Source organism: Gobius niger (assembly GCF_951799975.1).
Source record: "Gobius niger genome assembly, chromosome: 3".
In the NCBI taxonomy this organism is placed as follows: domain Eukaryota; kingdom Metazoa; phylum Chordata; class Actinopteri; order Gobiiformes; family Gobiidae; genus Gobius; species Gobius niger.
This window is the reverse complement of record NC_136854.1, coordinates 4,173,490-4,197,852: the sequence shown is the minus strand read 5'-3', so window position 1 is coordinate 4,197,852 and position 24,363 is coordinate 4,173,490. Positions and strand designations below refer to the sequence as shown.

The 24,363-nt window shown below is 40.6% G+C and overlaps 2 protein-coding genes and 1 long non-coding RNA gene across 3 annotated transcripts in view; all 3 read right to left on the bottom strand.

Annotated features, from left to right (window-relative positions):
* The window catches only part of LOC306960582 (uncharacterized protein), a gene marked incomplete at both ends in the record, with an annotated part of 42,487 nt that overhangs the window by 11,055 nt on the left and 7,069 nt on the right, over positions 1–24,363 (bottom strand). The gene's annotated exons all lie outside the window — the stretch shown is intronic.
* LOC306961411 lies at positions 5,260–6,931 on the bottom strand. The gene is made up of 4 exons (XR_013792765.1): positions 6,809–6,931; positions 6,280–6,393; positions 5,552–5,759; positions 5,260–5,269 (listed from the first exon to the last, which is right to left on the bottom strand). It is a non-coding gene; the product is annotated as an uncharacterized lncRNA (long non-coding RNA).
* LOC306960441 (protein NLRC3-like) lies at positions 14,249–24,354 on the bottom strand (the record flags this gene model as incomplete). The annotated part of the gene is made up of 8 exons (XM_079552872.1): positions 14,249–14,390; positions 14,444–14,495; positions 16,561–16,627; positions 19,738–19,916; positions 21,944–21,987; positions 22,083–22,256; positions 22,327–22,494; positions 22,559–24,354. Coding segments are annotated over 8 exons (2,622 nt in total), but the record flags the coding sequence as incomplete, so codon positions are not given.

Genomic DNA, 24,363 nt, shown 5'->3' with positions numbered 1-24,363 from the left:
TTTGCAAAATCTAATTTGCATAAACTGGCAAAATGCATAAAATGTCATGTTGCATAAACTGTATTCACCTTATTCCACCCCGCCCACTTTTGCCTCTTTTTGCGTTGTCTCGGCACCTCGTTTTCCAGACACTTCCGGTCGAGCGCGAAGCCCGTTCATTTAAACGGAGAACGAGGGAAAATATTCTTCGCTCAAATCTGATGTTTAGTCGATTGATTTGTGTAAAATGTCCGATGTTCATTTGCACCAACAAGTCAACACTGTTTCTCAGCGCGGCCTGAAAACAGCTTTTTGTGTAGTGACTGATTTTATGTGGACTTCTCCAGCCCCATGTTAACACATAGGAGAAAAGGGGCGGGCACAATTCATGGTGGCGCCCACGCGAGGCTCCGGAATAAGGTGAATAAACTGCATAAAGTGGTAAAATGCATGAATAGGTTAATTTGTATAAATTATGTAAATTGCATAAACTCTTAAGTTGCATAAACGGTTTAAAATGCATAAACTGGTTAAATCCCATAAAGTGGTTAATTTGCATAAATTATTAATAATGGTACATGGTCTCAACTTATATAGCGTTTTTCCACCTACATTAGGCACTCAAAGCGCTTTACAGCAAGGATCCACTCACCCATTCATACTCTCATTCATACACCAATGTACGCAATGTGGGTGAAGTGTCTTGCCCAAGGACACAAGGAGACACAAGGACAATGTGCACTTTCAGGAGGTGGGATTCGAACCCCGAACCTTCCGATCATGAGACGACCCGCTCTACCATCTGTGCCACTGTCCCCCCTTTACAGTTTATTGCATAAACTGTTCAAATTGCATAAATTGGTTACATGTTAAAATCTCTATTAAGTTGCATAGTAGTGCTTTAAAATGCATAAACTGTTTAAATTCCATAAAGTGGTTAATTTGCATAATCGATTTTGCATAAACTGGTAAAATGCATAAAATGTCATGTTGCATAAACTGTATAAACTGTATAAAGTGGTAAAATGCATGAATGGGTCAATTTGCATAAATTATTAATATTGCATAAACTTTTATATTCCATAAACTGGTCAAACTGTTGAAATGGCCTCAGTGCTTGATTGGCAGAAGCTGCACAAATGGCTGAAAGTCCTGGAGTCTCCCCATTGGCTGGAATCGCACATACACACTAATGCAAAAATTTCAAACTCAAAAAATTGGAAAACCCACAAGTTGCAGAAGCTGAACATGCACAAAGTGCAGAAATTGCATAAAATGCAGAAAAAAGTGCAGAAAAGCATGGATTTGCGGCAGCCCCATTATAAGTCAATGGGAAAAATCTCCGACATTTTGGCCGATTGCGGAAAAAACGTAAATTGCAGAAGTCCCAAAAGTAATAGCGCCCTTCTCCTCAACATGCGGAACATTTTGATGCATAACTTGCATAAATTGCACAAAGCATGAAGGTGCTGAAAGCTGGAGAAAATCGGGAAAAAGATGGAAGAGGAATAATAACAAGAAATGCAATGGCTGCGCCATTGCGATTGACTGCGGAATTGCAGGAAGCGAATGCAGAAATTGCATAAACTGTTCAAATTGCATAAATTGCTTAATTTGCATAATCTAATTTGCATAAACTGGTAAAATGCATAAAATGTCATGTTGCATAAACTGTATAAACTGCATAAAGTGGTAAAATGCATGAATGGGTTAATTTGCATAAATTATGTAAATTGCATAAACTCTTTAAAATTCATAAATCCTAAATGGCATAAACTCTTAAGTTGCATAAACGCTTTAAAATGCATTAACCGGTTAAATCCCATAAAGTGGTTAATTTGCATAAATTGTTAATATTGCATAAACTTTTATATTCCATAAACTGGTCAAACTGTTGAAATGGCCTCAGTGCTTGATTGGCAGAAGCACAAATGGCTGAAAGTCCTGGAGTCTCCCCATTGGCTGGATTCCCCCATACACACCAATGCAAAAATTTCAAACTCTCGTATAAAAAAAACTGGAAATCTGCAGAAGGCCAATTTTTTCTCAAAACCCACAAGTTGCATAAGCTGAACATGCACAAAGTGCAGAAATTGCAGAAAATGCAGAAAAAAGTGCAGAAAAGCATGGATTTGCGGCAGCCCCATTATAAGTCAATGGGAAAAATCTCCGACATTTTGGCCGATTGCGGAAAAACCGCAAGTTGCAGAAGTCCCAAAAGTAATAGCACCCTTCTCCTCAACATGCGGAACATTTTGATGCATAAATTGCATAAATTGCACAAAGCATGAAGGTGCTGAAAGCTCTAGAAAATCGGGAAAAAGATGGAAGAGGAATAATAATAAAGAACATGAAAACCAATAATTGACTGCGGAAGAATTCAATCAATTATAAAAAAAAACAAAAACAAACGAGAGTGTCCAAGTTACTTCAAATACGACAATGAAGTCCTTATTACCAATCCAAAGGAGGTGGCGAACGAATTCAATGACTACTTTGTTAATGTTGGTCTCAATCTGGCATTACTGATTCAAAAAGTAAAAACATAAAGAGTTGTGAACGTATCAGTAGGAACACCTCCTCTATGTATGTGTCTGACATCACCAAAAATGAAATACTGGGAATTGTGAATGATTTTAAAAATAAAAGGTCAACCGATTGGACAGATATTGATATGAAACTAGTAAAAAATATAATCCATTTAATATTAGAACCTCTGACTTATATCTTTAATCTGTCCTTTAAATCGGGTGTGTTTCCAGATCAGATGAAAATTGCAAAAATCATCCCCATTTATAAGAGTGGTGACAGTCACTTATATTCAAAGTATAGACCAATTTCATTATTATCCCAATTTTCTAGAATATTGGAAAAACTTTCTGAAGAGGCTTGATAGTTTCATTGAAAAAAGTGTGATAATCTATACGGATTTAGGAGCGGACGATCAACTTCAATGGCAGTTATTAAATTAGTTGATTATATAGCATCTGCATTAGACAAAAAGCATTTTACTCTGGGTGTTTTTGTCGACCTCAAGAAAGCCTTCGATACCATAGATCATAAACTGTTAATGAACAAACTAGAGCAGTTTGGTTTTAGAGGACGTGCTCACTCATGGATAGAAAGTTATCTTGACAATAGATACCAGTATGTACATTTTAATGACCACCAATCAGAAATGCGTAAAGTAACCTGTGGGGTGCTCCAGGGTTCTCTGATTGGTCCAAAGTTGTTTATTTTATACATTGACGACGATTTGTTAAAATGTGTTTTATTCGCAGATGACACAACACTGTATCTGGGGATAATCTTCACCAACTAATTAATGATGTGACCAGAGAACTATCTAGGATCAAGCAATGGTTTGATCAAAGTAAACTATCTTTTAATCTAAGTAAAACCAAATATATTATATTCAGTTATCGACAAATTAAAACCAGCATGAGCCTAAAGATTGATGATGTGGTATTAGAAAGGGTGAATGAAAACAAGTTTCTTGGTATAATATTAGATCATAAATTATCCTGGAAACCACACATCGCTGAACACTGCTGTATTTATGTACAAAGCCCATAGGAAAATACTGCCTGAAAATATACTTACTATACTATACTGTCTGTTTGCAAACAGGGACCAGAAATATAACCTGAGAGGAGAAAACACGTTTAAAAAACAAATGGTCCAAACTACCTTTAAAATGACACAATTTCGGTCAAAGGGGTCGACTTGTGAAACAATCTCAACGATGATCTTAAAAGGAGCAATTCCATTAATTATTTCAAAAACAGTTTAAAACCTTAATCTTTGAGAAATATACAAAAAATGCTAGAAGATTTGGTTAAGTTAAGCTCATGCGTTACTGTTGTGCATAAATTGGAATAGAGAAACAAACAAGCATTTGTATTTACAAATTACCATATTTTTATTTTAGAAAAGAAGAAAAAATATGGGTAACACTTTATTTTAGCACTCACTTATTAACAGCTAATTAAGTGCTAATTAGTGTACTAATTGATGGTTAATTAGCTCTTAGTTAGTGTTTATAAAGCACTTATTAGTCCTTATTTTGCATGACCTTATTCAACATCTAACTAGCTTCTAACTAACACTTTCCCATTTATTAAATCTTAATTACTATTTATTAGAAGGTTATTGGACATTAATGAATGTGATAATACGCTTCTGGTTATACAGGCCTTATTAGGTGTTAATACTACACAGTTGTTACCTGTTTATTACCTCTCGATAAACAGGGACAAATCCTAAGCAAGAAGACAAATCATACGCAGTCTAATTTATAACCAATTAGCTGTTAATTATTTATAGCTAAGAATATGTTCCCCATTCTGAAGTGATGTTTTGATAATAACTAATTAACTATTAGTTCAACACCAATTAAACCCAAATAGGTCTCTATTCTGAAGTAGACTTCTCTTCATACCTAATAAATGCAAAAAATTAAAAACAAACACATTTTTACCAATTAATTACATAAAACACAATCAGAACAAACTATTTTCAGAATTTATTTGTATACACAACAGTATTGTAATTTAAAATGAATGCAATTACTTTGCCTATCCACATGAAACAAAAACTGTAAGAAACGTCTTCTCGGTCAGCACATATGCATAAATGCTGTCTAGTTGTCCAAAAAAGCTGACAATCTTCAAATGTATGCTTGATGTAATGCAACCACTACAGTAAATCAGTAAGGATTATAGTAACCGACAGACAAACACAAATACAATTGTTTCTTGAAATTGAGAAACAATGTTTAAGAATGTAAAATGGGCTCATTTACAAAACATGCCAAATAGTTTTCATATTGATCTAGTTAGACTGGAAATGCCTTTCTAATATCATGCATAAGCATCCCAAGTGGACCACTTTTGTGAAGGTTCCCACGCCAATATGTCCACTCAATCACATCTAAATGGTCTTTCAGCATGGTTTCAGTGCGATTACCTCTAAGTCTCCAGATTGTGGATTTGCAGACCCCCCAAAGTCTTTCCAAATTCTGTGTATGTGCGCCTGTTCGTGGATCAACAAAGTTCTCTTTATGGTTGACAGTGGTGTGAGTGTATCCTTCATCACGGAGAGTGTGGTAAGCCCTCCATCCATCAGAAATTATAGAGCTTCCACGACGAACGTGTCTCTTTATTTGAGGTAGAAGATGGTCAGTTGAGCGGCGGGACACAATCTTCAGAATTGGTCTTCTTCTTTCTTCTTTGATTCCAAGTATTCCAAAAACCCAGGAATTTCGGCAACTTGCCCGACCTCTGTTGTACTGCAATCCACAGAAGAAAAATAAGGAAGTGATTGACAAGATTTAATCAAATAAAATGTAAAAAATATCTGTTCAACAGGTCACTCATCAATACACAGGTATATTATGCAGTATTGCATCCCACCATCCCATTTGTCTGAGAAACAACCTCTAGTACAATTGAGAGCTTTATTACAAATGCATTTCTAGGGGTCACTGAAATGTATACAAGCAGTGAAACTTGATTGACTTGATGATTTTTTGATTTGCTTATTTCAGTAGCCTGTAATTGGGTTTACAAACCTTTCTTTTATGCCCAAATTTGCTTTCATCAATGAGCACAATTTCTCTTCTCCTTCCTACAATCTGTTTTCCTCTTCTTCTCATCCTTTGCATGGCAGATTTACAAACTTTGCGCAGTACATGTGCAAGTTTGGTCAGAGTTGCAGAGCTGCCAGTAATCCCTTCCTGCAGCATGTCCACTTGTCGAAGGCGAAGGCCTTGTGCAAATCTGTAAAATATACATACATAAATATATTGAACTTTTTACATGCCTCGTGTTGAGCTAGGCACACCAATGCTCCATCATGTGAACTCAATTAACAATAATAATAAAAATAATTTGATCACTTCATGATACAAGGGACATTAAATGGCCAATTATGTTTCCTCGTCCCCCCGCCTTTAACATTGTTTGGAGTTTATTGGGAGTCTTTAGATAGCAAACAGTTGGTCTTAACTAAGGTTGAGCTGAATGATAGAATAACCAGAATAATCTCTACATCAGGTCTCAGTCTATGTCCCAGACTGAACCGTGACAAAGGTTGCTTTTTGACAAATGTTGCCCCTCCACATCCGAACAGCCCCCACCGCGGAGTGTTTAAATCTCGTCTTAAGACTCACTTTTATTCTCTGGCTTTTAGCACTGCATAAGTTGTGTGGTCCCCTGTGTCTTATGTATTTATTTAATTGTCTATGGTAAATGGTTTCAATTTATTTAGCGGTTTTATGTCTGTATTCTAAAAATTTACCTGTAAATGAAATGCATCCAAGTTGAAAGTTGGACATGTGATCCGTGAAATATGGAGCCACATCTGATGGACCTGGAGATGGACTTGCCTCTGTGACAAATGTCTCTGCACAACCTAAAAAATGAAAACCAGTTAAGTACTTACTACTTAGAAAAATACAAACAAAGAAAAATACAATACACTTTTCTTTTACCAAAATGATAAACTATTCCATCAGGCTAAACCACTGTGCCCCACATTCCCCATTGTGCACTGCAACCAAACATAATCGTATCCTTTTTCTACCTCTAAAGGTGTCTTTTATAACACAAAAGATCGCCTGGTGTACTGTTTTATTTATTTATTTTACTTTGTGCCATGACACATTACCAGTGATAGCATTTGGTCGACAGCATGTTAGCACTAAAGCTAATGCTAACATTTCGTTTTCACAAGCAGTAGCTTCTTTTTATCTGGACTAGCATGAGAATGTGCATTTTACTACTCACTCATACCAATTGACTGTACCATACTTTAGACCAATACTCACCATGCAGCCTCTTTTTTTCCATATGGTGGTTTAAACTTCATAGCATGAAAGCACGATGGACATTTCATTGACCTTCCAAGTAGCCCAAGCTTCATTAACCACCTGGTAAATTTCAAATTTTCTTCTGGGCGATTCTTAAAAGTTATTTTTCTCAAAAAGTTAATATTGGGCATCTTGTGTGAAAGTTACGTGCTGCCTCGACTCCACTGTGCTCGTTTAGCTGCTGCTGCTGTTTTTTTTTTCTCTCGATGCGCCTGCTCTTTCTCTCTCCTGCACCAGCTGCCGGTGCTGACTGACATGTAAATCAGCCAATCGATGCCCATCTTACAGTAAGTAGAAAATATAAGACACTGTTTGAGTACAATTTAGTTAATATATTTTTTCAGTAAACTTTATACCCTTTGTTTCCCATTATCAAGAAACAATTAAAATTGTGTCTTTATATTTATTGATTTGTCGTACAGCCAATCAGTTTAACGCATAGGTACCCGCCTTCTTGAGCGCGATTATCACCCGCACAAACCTAGCTAGCTTCATTCGGCCAATACGTAGCTGAGCAAGTGTAAAGCAAAGAGTTGTGCGAAGAATTACAAAAGTCGAAAAATGGTAAGTTAATCTTTGGTACTAATTATCTTGACACTGTATATGTGGTATTTTGTGTTGTACTAAGCCCAAATCTACATGTAATTTATAAATAACCTGACAGTGGTTCTGGACTGCAAATTAGCTTAGCTTGCTAAATTAACCCTTGTGTCGTCCCTGGGGTCAATAATGCCACTTTGTCGATGCGTATCTCTGTCATAGTTTTATCAAATGGTCTGAATTTTCGGATATGCGTTAACATCCATGACTTTTACCAGCAATTTTTTTTTTACTTTTTTTGATTAAGTGATTACAATGTTATGAGAAAGAATTACACTCGTGGTCACCTGGGGTCATTTTTGACCCCAAATTTTTTTTGTATCAGGCCATTAGTCTGAAGCTACACTAAAGATAGAACCCAAACTTGTTGAAAAAGGTTATTTTATGGCTGAGATATTAGAGAAACAAAATGGGGTCAAAAATGACCCCAGGTGACCACGAGTGTAACTCTGAATTATGGGGCACACAAGGGTTAAATCGTGGTACTTTGAAACAAAAACAAGACTTGTAAGCTGTGACATTGGAAATTTCAGACAAATTTCTAGTGTGAAATTAAAGTTGTTGCTGAACACAATTGATCTGAAGGGAAAATATCAGCATAAGTCCTCTAACCATTTTTACTGTTTACAGCCTAAAGCTAAAAAGAAGCAGCAGAGCGCCCCCATGGAGCCACCAGTGTCACCCCTGAACTTGACCCAACATGTGCCAGAAGGTAATATTTGTATTATAATTTCTTTTTGTAGTGTGTAAATATTTTAGTTGTGACTTTTCATTATTGTTTTACCATTTATCCTACAGATGGAGAAAGCTTGCCAAGCTGCAGCAGCCAAACTGGAAGTGTGGAATCAGGTTTTACCCATACTATAGTTGATACATTTAATGGTTGAACTGAACTAATTAGTTTATGCTGATGTCTGTAATACACAGTGATATCTACTTGTAACAATGATAGCACCAGACATTTGATATGGCTGGTAAAGCCATGGCATATGCTCATGACTTAAAACAGACTTACAATGAGCAAACCCATGTACTGTTTTGATGAACACCAATATCATATACACACATCTTTTGTGCAGTATATCCTGTGGTTGTAATAATACATGTTACCACAAATGGCAGCAAGTAGTAAAAAAGTTACAGTACTTTGGCATATAATACCTCGACAGGTAGAGGTAGTTACATTTGTGACCAAAGTCATTCTGTGTCTCAATATTGGTTATGTTGCAGTTCAACATTCATGCATATTGAAACAAACACAAGTAACATTCAGTTAAGTGTATATATATATTTATTGTTTTTTGTTTTGTATTTTTGTATTTTATTCAGTTTCCAAAATTTCTTTTCTGGAGGCCAAAATTGAGTGGCAAGGGAAAATGATTAAAGATCTTGAGGAAGAGCGGGATTTTCTTCGGCAACAATTAATGGGAGAAAACAAGACCAAACGTAAGAAGCAGGCAGCATCTGATGCATAAAATGTTTATGGTAATTTGCATGATATTAATCTTTCTCCTGACTACAGCTCAACGCAAAGCTACAATCAAAAAAGAAAAGAATTACCTGTCGGACACCGATGTCTCCTTCACCAAACATAAGCGAGACTGACAGCGATGGTGCAATCATGAAGAAGAAAAAAATCAAACAGTCTGATGATTCAGATGATGTAGCAGTGCTGGGGCGAACTCACATGAGAGGTACAGAATGAATTGTGATGTTTATTTGAACAATATATTACACAAATGTTCAAATATTTTGAAAACATAATATGTCGAGTACCCTGTGCCAATTTTATTTCAAATGTATTTAGTTGGTAATACAGGAGTGATACTACCTACAGATAAATGTAAATGTTATATTTTAAGAAACAGATTGTAATGGGTTGGGTCTTGCATTTATTTAATATTATTAAACAGAACTGTCGAACACATCAGAGTAAATTCAGTAATACTGTCATGGAAAATGGCTTCTTATAAATTCAAATTATTTGTTTAAGTTTTAAGTCAAGTTTGTAGTTTTGCAGTTATTCCTAATACAACAATATTTAAAGTGTTATGTGCATAATTTACCAAGTAAATTATTGTGTTTTTTTTTTTCTAAGTCAAAAGGCCTGATGAAGCTGTCCAAAGGTACAAGCAAGTCCTGAAAACGTTCCAGCGGGTCAGGACAATGACGGAAGCCTTCAGGGCAAACAATGTGGACTGCGGCACTATTAAACTCACGGCTCCCATCGCAGAGCTCAGCATGGTGGATCCTGACACCTTCAAGACCCTAACATTTGATTCTTCCACTGAAACCCTCATCTCATTTGCGAATAGGTGTGCTAGCAATGTCACAGCAGAGAAAAAGGCAGTTATTGAAAGCTTGAAATCAAAAGGCAAGCTTTTGCCACTGATAGTTAAGTATTAAAACAAGTGATCTATTTGAAAAGTTTGTTCAAAAGTTTGTTCACAAGCACATTGTTTTGACTGTGCTTGTGGTGTTACTGTAGTGGTTGCATTACATCAAGCATACATTTGAAGATTGTCAGCTTTATTGGACTAGACAGCATTTATGCATATGTGCTGACCGAGAAGACGTTGAACTTTTCTTACAGTTTTTGTTTCATGTGGATAGGCAAAGTAATTGCATTCATTTTAAATTACAATACTGTTGTGTATACAAATAAATTCTGAAAATAGTTTGTTCTGATTGTGTTTTATGTAATTAATTGGTAAAAATGTGTTTGTTTTTAATTTTTTGCATTTATTAGGTATGAAGAGAAGTCTACTTCAGAATAGAGACCTATTTGGGTTTAATTGGTGTTGAACTAATAGTTAATTAGTTATTATCAAAACATCACTTCAGAATGGGGAACATATTCTTAGCTATAAATAATTAATTAACAGCTAATTGGTTATAAATTAGACGGCGTGTGATTTGTCTTCTTGCTTAGGATTTGTCCCTGTTTATCGAGAGGTAATAAACAGGTAACAACTGTTTGTGTAGTATTAACACCTAATAAGGCCTGTATAACCAGAAGCGTATTAACACATTCATTAATGTCCAATAACCTTCTAATAAATAGTAATTAAGATTTAATAAATGGGAAAGTGTTAGTTAGAAGCTAGTTAGATGTTGAATAAGGTCATGCAAAATAAGGACTAACAAGTGCTTTATAAACACTAACTAAGAGCTAATTAACCATCAATTAGTACACTAATTAGCACTTAATTAGCTGTTAATAAGTGAGTGCTAAAATAAAGTGTTACCATATATTGTATGTATTTGTTTTTTGTAACGTCTTTGATGGGTAGATGCTGTTTTGTTGTTTTGTAATTAGGGTAGGAAAAATAAGCCACGGCTTCAGCTACACCTTTTCGGTTTCCCGCCTTGTCTGTAATGAATTTGCAGTATATACATTTTGTTTTATGTTTTGTAACCGAATAAACCTTCATTCATTCAAGAAACCTTAGAGCAAACAGTGCAAGTTGAGCAGCGTAAAAGTGAAAGGCCTTGCACACTTTCAGAAAAGGGAAAAAATTTCACAAGGAAAAGTTACAAGGGCTGCAACGTCACTTTGACAGCATTTATGACAGATGGAAGGCATTGAATAAAGTTGCTAAAAAATCTGTGATAAAGGGAAATCCAGTGGACATTCTTGAAAGACATTTAGACACTGTTCAAAGAGAAGTAGCTGAGCTTAATGATGCTCATGATGAATATAGAGCAATTGATGGCCCACCACATAACATGCGTTCCAAGATAGACAAGTGCAGATCAGTGACTGGTGCAGTTGTGAAAAATGCTAAATCTCACATTGAAGGAGAAAAGCAAGAGATTGTATGGTGATGCTAGTTCTATACTTTTATTACATCTTCTAGCTCTGTTAGTAGTTCAGTTCATAGTCTGTCTAAAGCCAATACAGTTGTTTCTAATGCCTCCTCAGCCAAAAGACAAGAAGCTGCTGCAGAGTATGAAGCTACAAAAGCTGTGTTGCACATAATGACTGAACAAGAGAGACACAGAGAAAGAGTGCAAATGCTCGAAGAAGAAGACAAACGCATAACTGCAGAACAAGAAGCAGCTGCAGTGTCACAGCGCCTCCTAGAGGAGAAGGAGGAAACTGAGCGCAAGTTTAAAAGAGAACAGGAGAAAGCGGCTATGATAAAGAGACAACAAGAAGAAAGTGCTGCAAGGAGAAAGTCACTTGAGGACTTGCAACGAGAAATTGAAAGACTGGAAAATCTAAAAAGATTCAATGCAGCAAAAGCAAAACTACAAGTTCATGATGAAGACTACTTTTCAGTAAAGCACGAAAGTTTCAGTCTAAATCCTGCAAATGTACAGGCAACAGAGCTCAAGAACACTACTTATCAGCCCTTACAACCACCAAGAGAGTCAAGCATCACTCATGAGAATACAGGTGAGCTTGTAAAGGTTTTGGCAGAAGCTATGTCAGCCAATAGACTACCTATCCCAGATCCTTCAGTATTTAGTGGGGATCCACTTAAGTTTAAGCATTGGAAGTTGTCTTTTCAAACTCTAATAGAGAGAAAGAAAATTCCCACTCAGGAAAAATATTCTTCCTACAGAGGTATGTCGGTGGTTCTGTTAAAGAAGCCTTAGATGGCTACTTCCTGATTGGCTCTGAAGATTCATATGAAGCAGCATGGAATATGCTGAATGAACGTTACGGTGAGCCTTTTGTCATTGCTAAGGCCTTTAGGGACAAGTTGCACTCCTGGCCAAAAATCACTGGAAAAGATAGTGCAGAGTTAAGAAAATGTGTGGACTTTTTACAAAGCTGTCCATCTGCAATGACTAATAATGAGAATCTGAACATCCTCAATGATGGTATTGAGAACCAAAGACTTGCTACTAAACTGCCAGACTGGTTAAGTAACAGATGGAATCGAAAAGCCACAGAGTACCAACTAGAGCACAAACAGTTCCCACGTTTCAGTTACTTTGTTACTTTCCTGTCAATGGAGGCAAGTATTCCATGCAATCCCATTACATCATACCAAGCCATAAGACAAAGTTACTGTGACAAACCCAAGACAAAACCTCAGTTTACACCCATTCAGAAGAGACAAGGTACAGCAAAAATCTTCACAACCAACTCTACTGAAAGGAGCATGGTCTCCTGTGTCTTTTGTAAAAAGGTAGGACACAGTTTACACAAGTGTCAGAAAGCTCACTGAGAAACCAGTAACTGAGAGAGTTAAGTTCATTCAAAGTGAACAACTGTTTTGGCTGTTTAAACACTGGCCATCTCTCAAAGAATTGCAGCAACCGGATGACATGCAGCACATGTTCCAAACGCCATCCCACTTGCTTGCATGAAGAGAAACAAAGACAAGAGACAACGAAAGAACAACATAAAGAGCCACAAGTAAGTGAACAAAAAGAAACCAAGCAACAAGTGACACAGTCGCAGGACATGGTCAATGAAAGCACATCTAACAGAGTGACTCATGAAAGTAATAATACACAGACATCTGCAATAGTACCCGTCTATGCATCCACACACAGTAGCAGACAACTTGGACACAAACAAAACTCAAGTTAAGCTCAAACTATCTACAATGTCATGTAAGAAAGCAACTGTCCCATGCACAAAACTTGAAGCTCTGCAAATAAGAGGACTGTTTTCCAAGAAGAAACTTACTGTGCCAGTTGCTTACACACGTGACTTTATACCTGCTAGTCGTAGTCACATTCCTACTCCAGACACTGCAAGGGCTTGGCCACATTTGGAGCATCTCACAGACCATATTGCTCCACCACTGGACTGTGAAATAGGGCTTCTGTTAGGGTACAACTGCCCACAAGCCCAGAGAAGTTGTATGTGGAGAAGAAAAGCAGCCATACGCCCAGAAAACAGATTTAGGCTGGAGCATCATAAGTTACTGTGATTCATGTGAAGCAGTCAGTGATGTGATTGGAGTAAGTCACCGCATCGTTGTAAGACAAGTAATACCAGAGACTGAGTCAAATAATAAGCTAAAGAATTAAGTTCCTTACATCTGTAAGACACAAGTTAAGGAAGTAGCATTTCCGGATAGGGATGCACGATAATATCGGTCGCCGATAATTATTGGCATTTATCGGCATTTTGGCGCCATCCCCGATAAAACCACACGAGGCACAAATGCATAAATGAGCCCAATGCAGGAGAGAGTGTCTTGTTTTTGTGCTGTAGTATCGTAATAGTCAAAGTTGAATCTGTCACAGATTTGGCATCACTTCAAGATGTGGCACAGATGAACAGATACAGAACTGCTCTGATGATGGAACTGTAAAAAAACAGAGCTTTAGAAAAAGGTGGAGACCCAAACCCAAAGTAAAACTCATTATTTGATTAACATTTATACACTTGTATATTGCTTGGTAGAGTGAATACATATTGGGCAGAACTGTGAACTGTTACATTGAGTTCTTGTCACAAAATAAAGTGTAAAGTAAATATATACATAATTATCGGTGTCATTGTCGGTTATCGGTATCGGGACATGTGGGATTATCGGTTATCGGTTCAAATTGCCATTATCGTGCATCACTATTTCCGGATGTAGTCAAAGCACTCAAATTAGACTTTACAGAAAGAGCGGTGGAAGAGACAAGCATTTCACAATAAGATCTTCGCTTCCTCACAAAGCTACAAGAAGGAATCAAACAAAAGCAGGACGGACATTATGAAACGCTGCTGCCTTTCAAAAGCGACAGACCAAATCTTCCCAATAACAAGTCAAGTGCAATGCAACGTTTAAGCAGTCTCGAACGCAGATTCAAAAAGGAACAAAGGTACTACACGGACTATGTAAATTTCATGAAGGACGTGGTGACACATAGAAAGTACCAGAGAAAGAACTCTGTAATACCCCTGCCTGGCACATTCCCCACCATGGGGTATATCACCCCCAAAAGCCCGGCAAGATACGTGTAGTCTGTGATGGCTCTGCACAATATCAAGACACCTCACTGAATGAGCACCTGCTTACAGGGCCTGACCTTACAAACACCTTGGTGGGAGTGCTCTGTAGGTTCAGGAAGGGCTCAGTAGCTGTAATGTGCGACGTGGAACGTATGTATCACCAGTTTCATGTGACCCCTCAAGACCAGGACTACTGGATCTGGTGGGAGCATGGTGACCTAAGTGCTCCGCCATCAGTCTTTCGCATGAAAGTTCATCTCTTTGGTGCTGCTTCTTCACCTGGCTGTGCCAATTTTGGTTTAAAACATCTTGCCTCACAAGGAGAGAACAAGTTCGCCCCAAGCACAGTAAGTTCATACAGAAGAACTTTTATGTTGACGATGGACTTGTCAGTGTTATGTTGGAAGTAGAAGCAATCAAACTGGTCAAAGAAGCAAGAGAGCTGTGTAGCACAGGTAAACTAAGACTACAAAAGTTCACATCAAACAGTGAAAATGTGATAAAGTCACTGCCAAAAGAGGAGTGTGCTGAAAGTGTCAAGGAGTAAATAAAGTCAAGTGTAAATCGGGTCCATATGGACATGACCATATATGGGCCATGTATGGTCATGTTTGAAAACAGTTAAGGGGAAAACATTTTGGAGAAAAATCTAAACTTTTTCTAATCATTCAAAAACTACTTTAACAAATGCAGAATTATGAATATAGTTTTCTACTAAATAAAGATACAAAGACATGGAGAGGCGCAAAGTGGTTCAACAGCCCATAAATACATAAATAACGGAAAATGCTAACATGATGTTACATGTTAGCACCGTGCTAATGCTAACGGAAAATATCCATATGGGCCTGATTTACACTTTACTTTATTTGTATGTGATAAATAAGTTTATATTCCACCAGAAAAAGGCTGAAAAAAGTGAAAAATTATGTTTCTCTAAAGATTCTATTTTCCCCCTCGGCGAAGACACGCCCCCTTCTATGACGAGATGCCGTCTGTATCTACAAGCGTATATAAAGAGGATCCTAAAACAGTGCAGACGTTTAGGATGAAGAGGTGCCTGTATCTGCAGGCGTGTGTCTGCAGGCGTGTGTCTGCAGGCGTTTATCTGCAGGTGTGTATCTGCAGGCGTGTATTTGCAGGCGTGTGTCTGCAGGCGTGTGTCTGCAGGCGTGTGTCTGCAGGCGTGTGTCTGCAGGCGTGTGTCTGCAGGCCTGTATCTGCAGGCGTGTGTCTGCAGGCCTGTATCTGCAGGCGTGTGTCTGCAGGCGTGTGTCTGCAGGCGTTTATCTGCAGGTGTGTATCTGCAGGCGTGTATTTGCAGGCGTGTGTCTGCAGGCGTGTGTCTGCAGGCGCGTGTCTGCAGGCCTGTATCTGCAGGCGTGTGTCTGCAGGCGTGTGTCTGCAGGCCTGTATCTGCAGGCGTGTGTCTGCAGGCGTGTGTCTGCAGGCGTGTGTCTGCAGGCGTGTGTCTGCAGGCGTTTATCTGCAGGTGTGTATCTGCAGGCGTGTATTTGCAGGCGTGTGTCTGCAGGCGTGTGTCTGCAGGCGTGTGTCTGCAGGCGTGTGTCTGCAGGCCTGTATCTGCAGGCGTGTGTCTGCAGGCGTGTGTCTGCAGGCCTGTATCTGCAGGCGTGTGTCTGCAGGCCTGTATCTGCAGGCGTGTGTCTGCAGGCGTGTGTCTGCAGGCGTTTATCTGCAGGCGTGTGTCTGCAGGCCTGTATCTGCAGGCGTTTATCTGCAGGCGTGTGTCTGCAGGCCTGTATCTGCAGGCGTGTGTCTGCAGGCCTGTATCTGCAGGCGTGTGTCTGCAGGCGTGTGTCTGCAGGCGTTTATCTGCAGGCGTGTGTCTGCAGGCGTGTGTCTGCAGGCGTGTGTCTGCAGGCCTGTATCTGCAGGCGTGTGTCTGCAGGCGTGTGTCTGCAGGCGTGTGTCTGCAGGCGTGTGTCTGCAGGCGTTTATCTGCAGGCGTGTGTCTGCAGGCCTGTATCTGCAGGCGTGTGTCTGCAGGCGTGTGTCTGCAGGCGTGTGTCTGCAGGCGTGTATCAAAAGAGACAGGAAATGTGCAAACAGTTGAAGAGTAAAAAGATGTGTCTTATGTTCAATGAGTAAAGAAAGGATATTAAGGAGCAGAAATATAAATAATAAAAATAGGATAAAGATATAAAATAGCGCAGAGTTTAGAGCGTCTCACCTGCAACTACAGGAAACGTGTGGATGAAGTTATCGCTGCCTAAAGCCTCCGATGTCCCTGATTTACCCTGATGAAACATTAAGAATGTTTAGGCCTGTGTTTGAGTGAGGCGCCATTTTCACACAGGCTCGAGTTGGGTCGACCCGAGAGCGGCACTTTTGGGTCAGTGTGAATCTAAGTGCAGCACTTTAACCTCTTAACTCCCACCTGAACAGATCCCATTTTCTCCAGTTTGGCTTTACCCTAATCAAAAAGCTTCTTGGGACAAAAGCACCAAAACAGCCACAAAAAATGAGAAGAAAACACGGATGTAAACGCAACAAAAATGTGACAAAAATTCAACAAAGATGTGACAAAAAATCAACAAAATGTGACAAAAATTCAACAATAAGTGACAAAAATTCAACAATAAGTGACAAAATGTGACAAAAATTAAAAAATGTGACAAGAATAAACAAAAAATGCCAAAAATTCAACAAAAATGTGATAAAAATGTGACAAAAACTCAACAAAAATGTGACAAAAATTCAACTAAAATGTGACAAAAATTCAACAAAAAAATGCCAAAAATTCAACAAAAATGTGACAAAAATTCAACAAAAATTCAACAAAAATGACAAAAATTCAACAAAAATTCAACAAAAATGACAAAAATTCAACAAAAATGTGACAAAAAAATGCCAAAAATTCAACAAAAAAATGCCAAAAATTCAACAAAGATGTGACAAAAAAAAAAAAAAATGTGACAAAAATTCAACAAAAATGTGACAAAAATTCAACAAAAATGTGACAAAAATGTGACAAAATTAAACAAAAAGTGACAAAAATGTGACAAAAATTCAACAAAAATGACAAAAATGTGACAAAAATTCAAAAATGTGACAAAAATAAACAAAAAAAAAGCCAAAAATTCAACAAAGATGTGACACAAATTCAACAAAAAGTGAAAAAATTCAACAATAAGAGACAAAAATGTGTCGTTCTGTTTTTTACCTGCGTAACTTTAATTATGATTAACTCAAAATGATCAAACCGTTAATATTGTCATTCCTACACCAGTGTTTAAAGAGAATTATGTTTGTGCCATGTGTCAGCGAGAGGAGTTAGAAACAGGAAGTTCACGAGGGCGGCGCGGTGGCACAGTGGTTAGTGCTTGTGCTTCACAGCCAGAAGACCCTGGGTTCAATTCCTGCCTGGACGGGCCGTTCTTTGTGGAGTTTGCATGTTCTCCCCTGTCTGTGTAAAAACATGTATAATAGGGCAGGATGAATGAGAGTGTGTTTTGCGACTGTGGGACTAAAGATGGAAAGTGGCTCATTTCTACAATCCGGAGTGTGTTCATTAACATGTCCTGATCAAATAAAGAGTTCTGAATGCAGCTGCTGAAGGTTAAGGTTAAAGGTACACTTTATTGTTCCCACAGAGAAATCAATCAATCAATTAATCAATGTTTTTGAAAAGCCCAATATCACAACAGGAGTTTCCTCACCGCTGCATTAAACATTAAGGCAATAAAACAAGACAGTAAATATGACAATGTAAAGTCCAGGCAAACATTAAGTCCAAATAAGCGTGGGCAGCAGGGGGCGGCGAGCGGCGAGCGGCGTGGGCGTCCCCCGTCCTTAGACTCTCCAGCACGGAGAGGACAAACTCAAAACCCAGGGGGAGAAAAGAGAAACCTTGGGGAGAACCACAGAAGGAGAGATCCACTCCCATGGACGGACAGGAGAGAGACCCAGGGCCCATGGGAGGAATTTGCCCTCTGCATTTGACCCATCCCTCGATGCCCATGGGGCAAGTTTTTGTAGTTTTTGTAGTTTTTTTAGTCCTTGAAGGAAACCCATCCAGACACGGGGGAGAAACAGGAAGGCCCGTACGGCTCCACCACCGAGCTGCTTCACTCTGATCCCGTCACATCTGAAGCTCAGCAGGAAGGGCCTGGTCGGTCAGTCTACCCCAGGGCAGCTGTGGCTACAATAGTAGCTTACCACCGACCAAGTATGGAGTGAATGAATAAGGCAAACGGTAAGTGTCTTTGACTGTCCAGTATGTATTGTTATTATTATTAATTGTAAAAAATATTAGTAATAATATTTCCGCTCACATTCGGACTGGGACATTCTTTTCATCATGGATAATGGATGTACAATGAGGGTTTTTTCGAGGTCTGGATAATTTCATTCATCTATTCACTCATGAATGACGTGAGCCTGTACACATGAGTATATTCAGTATATCAGGAATGAGCCATATTGAAGTGTGTATATACAGTATACGTGTATAGTTTTGTATGATCAAAAATGAAAAAGATGTATAAATATAAAAGTGGTGTAAAAATAAAGTACTTGGTTTAGCTCCCAACTGAATGAATGAGCGTACAGGTGGGTTTTCCTTTACACGTTTCCTTTTATTTCCATAATCACCACCGAGCTATATAAAAATATCAGTGAATTAATCATACTGTATCACATAGAATCGACCGTACAATAAAAACATACCTTATTTCCCCAATCAGCTAGGGCCAAGACCATTGTGAGGACGTCTGGCGAACCCACCCGCCCTATAAACTGTCCGAAACACTTGGTGTTTTTATTTTGCACGAGTCTAAATCCTTGATGACATTTTTATACGATCATAAACTCTTCATGTTAATCCACAAGCACAGACTCTGCATCTGTTTCTTGCTTTGAGTTTATGTAATGTTGTTATGACTGAGAGACAAGAGGGAGGTTTTAATAAGTTCTTCTGTAAAAGATGTTTGAACTACTTTGCTGCTCAAATAAATAAATAAATGAAATTAATGAAAAATAATTGAGACTCTGATCCTCAGTCTGACAGAGTCACTGAGGAGTCATAAGTCCAGAGCCTAAACCCAGGGATCAGGGTTTGAGTGAAGGTGGTGTTGAAGGTGTGGAGGTGGATCAGTTCCTCAGAGGAGACTGTGTAGAAGGACAGAGAGCCAGCAGCACAGTCCACATACACCCCTACTGTCCCAGAGGAGGAGCAGGGCTGAGGGAGGGGGGTTTGTTTGTCTTTATGCAAAACAGAGAAACCACGTTCAGAGCAGATCAGACTCCAGGACTGATCATTGCGTCCAAACAAACTGTCAAAATCTCGTCCTTTCCTCCTGATTCTTCTGTAAGACACTGATATAGAAACCCATCCTCTCCACTGGACCTCCCAGTAACAGCGCCCAGTCAGACCAGAGTCACACAGAAGCTGAGGCCAGTTCTCAAATCTGTCCCGATGATCTGGATACGGCTGCTCTTCTCTCAAAAGTGTGGCCGTCTTGTTGTTGTCAGACAGTTTGAGTTTCCTCTGAGCTGTGTTTCGATCCAGAGAGAGTTCAGTGAAACCTGAGGTAGAGAAAACACAGCAGCAGTTAGTCCCTGTTCACTCTTTATATTGATATTAACCTCTTAACTCCAGCTTTACTGAACTGGAGTAAAGCTGAACTCCAGTTCAGCTTTACCCAAATTTAAAAGCTCCTCGACTGGAGCTCACAGCCTCTTGGCCTGTGTAACAGCTCATTTGAAAGCTTATGCTCCGTCCACACCAAACTCAATTTTGGCGTCAAAAACGCGCGTCACGCCCGTTGTTGGACGCCAGTGCTTATTGAAGTCAGACGCTCGTCACCAAGCGTCAAGAGAAGAGCGTCGTCGTGGAGCGCGTTGGAAGGAGAACTCTGTTGCCGTTGTCAGTTATCAGTTATCAACATGGATGACATAGAGAGAGTGGCTTGGCTTTTATTGCTTCATAAAGTCAGACAACGTCGTCTACGGGCTCGTCGGCGCCGTGTCTGGATTCATGAGATCGTCCGAAGGCGTTCTCAGTTTGGCGAGTTTCACCATTTGCTCCAGGAGCTGCGCTCGGACGAGAGTCGCTTTCAACGGTTCTTCCGCCGCTTTTAATCCTGGTGTTTAGATAAAGAAGCACTGATGTGTCTTTGTAAAAAAAAAGTCCCAGAGCGGCTGTAGCTCCGGTTCACAAAGAAGCTACGTCCGTGACTTGTGACTTGTTTACATCTGTGGGGCTGGCGTAGAATCTGCCCCGGTGGCTTTTAGCTACAACGTACGTCACTATGGGGAGAAAGATCCTGATTGGTCGACGCTCGCGAATTTCGCCAAAAAGTTCAACATTTCCCAACTCGAACGTCGGCCGCGCTCGACACCCTGGAGGCGTCAAACGCTCACCAAGCGCGAAAAACCTCAAAACGCGCCGCAGAGGAGGCGCGTGAGGCGCTGCGGGACATCTTGACGCCCCCCAGAGGCGCGTCCTCCATGTATTTTAAATGTAAACCTGACGCTTTCGAGGCGCCAAATCGAGTTTGGTGTGGACGGAGCATAAGACCTACAAAACTGATCATGACTCTTTTGTTGTCGACGCGTTTGTCACATTTTTAAGGCATTTTTGTTGCTTTCGTCGACACTTTTTCTTTGCTTTTAGACCCTTTTTATTTCGACATTTTTGACATAGGGCTTCATTTCCTCGTTATCCAGAGTGTTGCTGATGTTTTTTTTAAGTTTCAGAGTTTATCACAGTTTAGTTTCTCTTGTGATGCAGCGACATGTAATCTGGAATATTCTGCAGTTTCTCTTTTAATAATTGTTTTCTCCAGAATAAACACTTGTGTGAAAAAAGGGTGGAAAAAGAGTGGTGCGCACTGAATGGGTGCTGCTGCCGGATGCTCTCTCATCGAATGCAATTTCTCCATCTGTGAGATCAATAAAGTATCATCTTATCTTATCTTATCTTGTCGAGTGCAGTCACAGATAAAGACATCTAAGTGAATCTGTTTTAAAACATTTGAACCTGTAGAAAGTGGTTTATCAGGAGCAAGAAACGCCTGAAAACTTGTTTTAATTTTTAGGTTTGTTTCTGGAAACATTTCATTTGTAAAGACGATAAAAAAGGGACTTGATCAAATGTTCCAGTCTCTGACGTCGCACATTAAACAAAACATGATACAGAGTTCCTCCTTCAAGATGAATCCTCAGTAAATCTACTGTTTAAAGCTGATTTACTGTGATGGAAACATGTCCAGGATGTCACTATAGGCCCTGTATGCAAATGTCATGGCTGCACCTTTTGTTCTTTGTTTTGTGGATTGAGGATTAGATGAAGACTGTTTTCCTCAAACAGCTCCAAAGCTCCTCAGATCAGGAGGTCTGATGGGCCATGTCTCTCTGATGAGGCTCTGCTTGAAATAAACCATCTCAGAAAAATATTGAAGATCTCAGTTCTACAGGTTTGAGTGACTTAAGTGCAGTTTAAAGTCTCAAACTGGGCTCTTCTGGACTTTATGACGTCAAATACCAGCGATCGACACAAACAAAACTTCCTCTTGAGTAAACGATGATCGTGAGTCAAGAGTCAGACTTACATCTGCAGATCGGGTTCATCCATCGTTCTCCAGCAGGAGTCAGTCTGAAACAGACACAGACTCATATCCACAGCTTGTTTGTGTTGACTGTAATAACTGAGTAATAACTGTGTAATAACTGTGTAATAACTGTCCTCACCTGATAGTGGAGAGTGAGCAGTGAGGCTCCTCCTGTAGAGCAGTCAGGAGCTTTACTCCTCTGTCTCCTGGATGGTTGACGCTGAGGTCCAGGTCTGTCAGATGGGAGGGGTTGGACCTCAGAGCTGAGGCCAGAGCAGCACAGCCTTCCTCTGAGATCAGACACCCTGACAGTCTGAACACACAGGGTTAAACAGAGTCATAGAAATGGCAAACTCACAGAGATGAAGAGTAAACCCTCTGACCTGAGCTGCTCCAGTTTACAGTGAGGACTCTTCAGTCCAACAGACAACATCTTCAGCCCTGAGTCCTTCAGGTCGTTGTTACTGAGGTCCAAGACTGTCAGACTAGAGGAGCTGAGGACTGAGGACAGAGCTTCACAGCTTCTCTCTGACAGGTTACAGCTGCTCAGTCTGGAGAGAACACACTGTTATAGGAGAAGTTTAGAAGGTTCATACTTACATAGACCTCACTCACAGAGCTTTGTTGGAGGCTTTGACCACTGGCAGCAGCCTCAGCAGAGCCTCCTCTGAAGCACAGAATTTCTCCAGCTCAAACTGCTCCAGAGCTTCTTCTGATGACAGTAAGATGAAGGCCAGAGCTGACCACTGAGCAGGAGACAGTCCACCTTCAGACAGACGTCCTGAGCTCAGGTACTGTTGGACCTGCTCCACCAGAGAACCATCATTCAGTTCATTCAGACAGTGGAGCAGGTTGATGCTTCTCTCTGCAGACGCTTCCTCACTCAGCTTCTGCTTGATGTACTCAGCTGTTTTCTGATTGGTCTGGGAAATACTTTCTGTCTGTGTCAGCAGACCTTGGAGAAGGCTCTGATTGGTCGGCAGTGAAAGACCCAGGAGGAAGCGCAGGAACAAGTCCAGGTGTCCGTTTGGACTCTGTAAGGCCTGGTCCACAGCCGTCTGGTAGAACTCTAATGGGCTGCTACGAACAAAGACATGCTTCAACAAGGAATATACAGAATTTTCTTCCACCATCAGGTTGACTCCAGTGTTGATGAAGGTCTGATGGACGTGAAGAGCTGCCAGAAACTCCAGCACACTCAGATGGATGAAGCAGTAGACCTTGTCCTGGTACAGGCCGGGCTCCTCTCTAAAGACCTGTGTGAAGACTCCGGAGTACACTGAGGCGGCTGCAGCGTCCAGCCCACACTCGCTCAGGTCACTCTCGTAGAAGATCAGGTTTCCTTTCTGCAGCTGCTCAAAGGCCAGTTTTCCCAGAGACTGCACCATCTTCCTGGTCTCTGGACTCCAGTGTGGGTCTGTCTCAGATCCTCCTTCATACTTGATGTTCTTGACTTTGGCCTGAACCACCAGGAAGTGGATGTACATCTGAGTCAGGGTCTTGGGCAGCTCTGCTCTCTCTCTGGTCTTCAGCACATGCTCCAGGACTGTGGAGAGGATCCAGCAGAAGACTGGCATGAAGCACATGATGTGGAGGCTTCGGGACGTCTTGATGTGGCAGATGATTGTGTGGGCCTCGTCTCTGAACCTGTTCCTGAAGTACAGCTCCTTCTGTGGGTCGCTGAACCCTCGCACCTCTGTCACCATGGAGACGCACTCAGCAGGGATCTGATTGGCCGCCGCGGGGCGTGTGGTTATCCAGAGGCGAGCGGAGGGAAGCAGGCTCCCCCTGATGAGGTTCACCAGCAGCTCCTCCACTGAGGCGCTCTCTGTGGGCTCCGTCAGGGCCTTGGTTTGGGTGAAGTCCAGAGGAAGTCTGCACTCGTCCAGACCGTCAAAGATGAAGAGCAGCTGCAGATCTTCAAAGTGGCTCACTTGTTCTGTTCCTCTAAAGAAGTGATGGAGCAGCTGCACCAGGCTGAAGCTCCTGTCCTTCAGCACATTGAGTGCTCTGAAAGTGAAGGGGAACAGCAGCTGGACGTCCTGGTGGGCTTTGCCTTCAGCCCAGTCCAGACTGAACTTCTGAGTGAGCAGTGTTTTCCCGATGCCAGCCACTCCCTTTGTCAGCACTGTTCTGACGGGCGCCTCTGTGTCCGCGGGGCCTTTAAACATGTCTTCACATGTGATGGCCGTCTCTGCTCCGCCTGCTTTCCTGGAGGCTGCTTCCATGTGTCTGACCTCATGTTCCTGGTTGACCTCTGAGGCCCCTCCCTCTGTGATGTAGAGCTCTGTGTAGATCTGCTGCAGGAGGGCGGGGCTTCCTGCTTTAGCCACACCCTCAAACACACAATGATACTTCTGCTGCAGGTCACGCTGCAGTTTACGCTGAAGAACTCCAGCACGACTCCCTGAATGAAGACA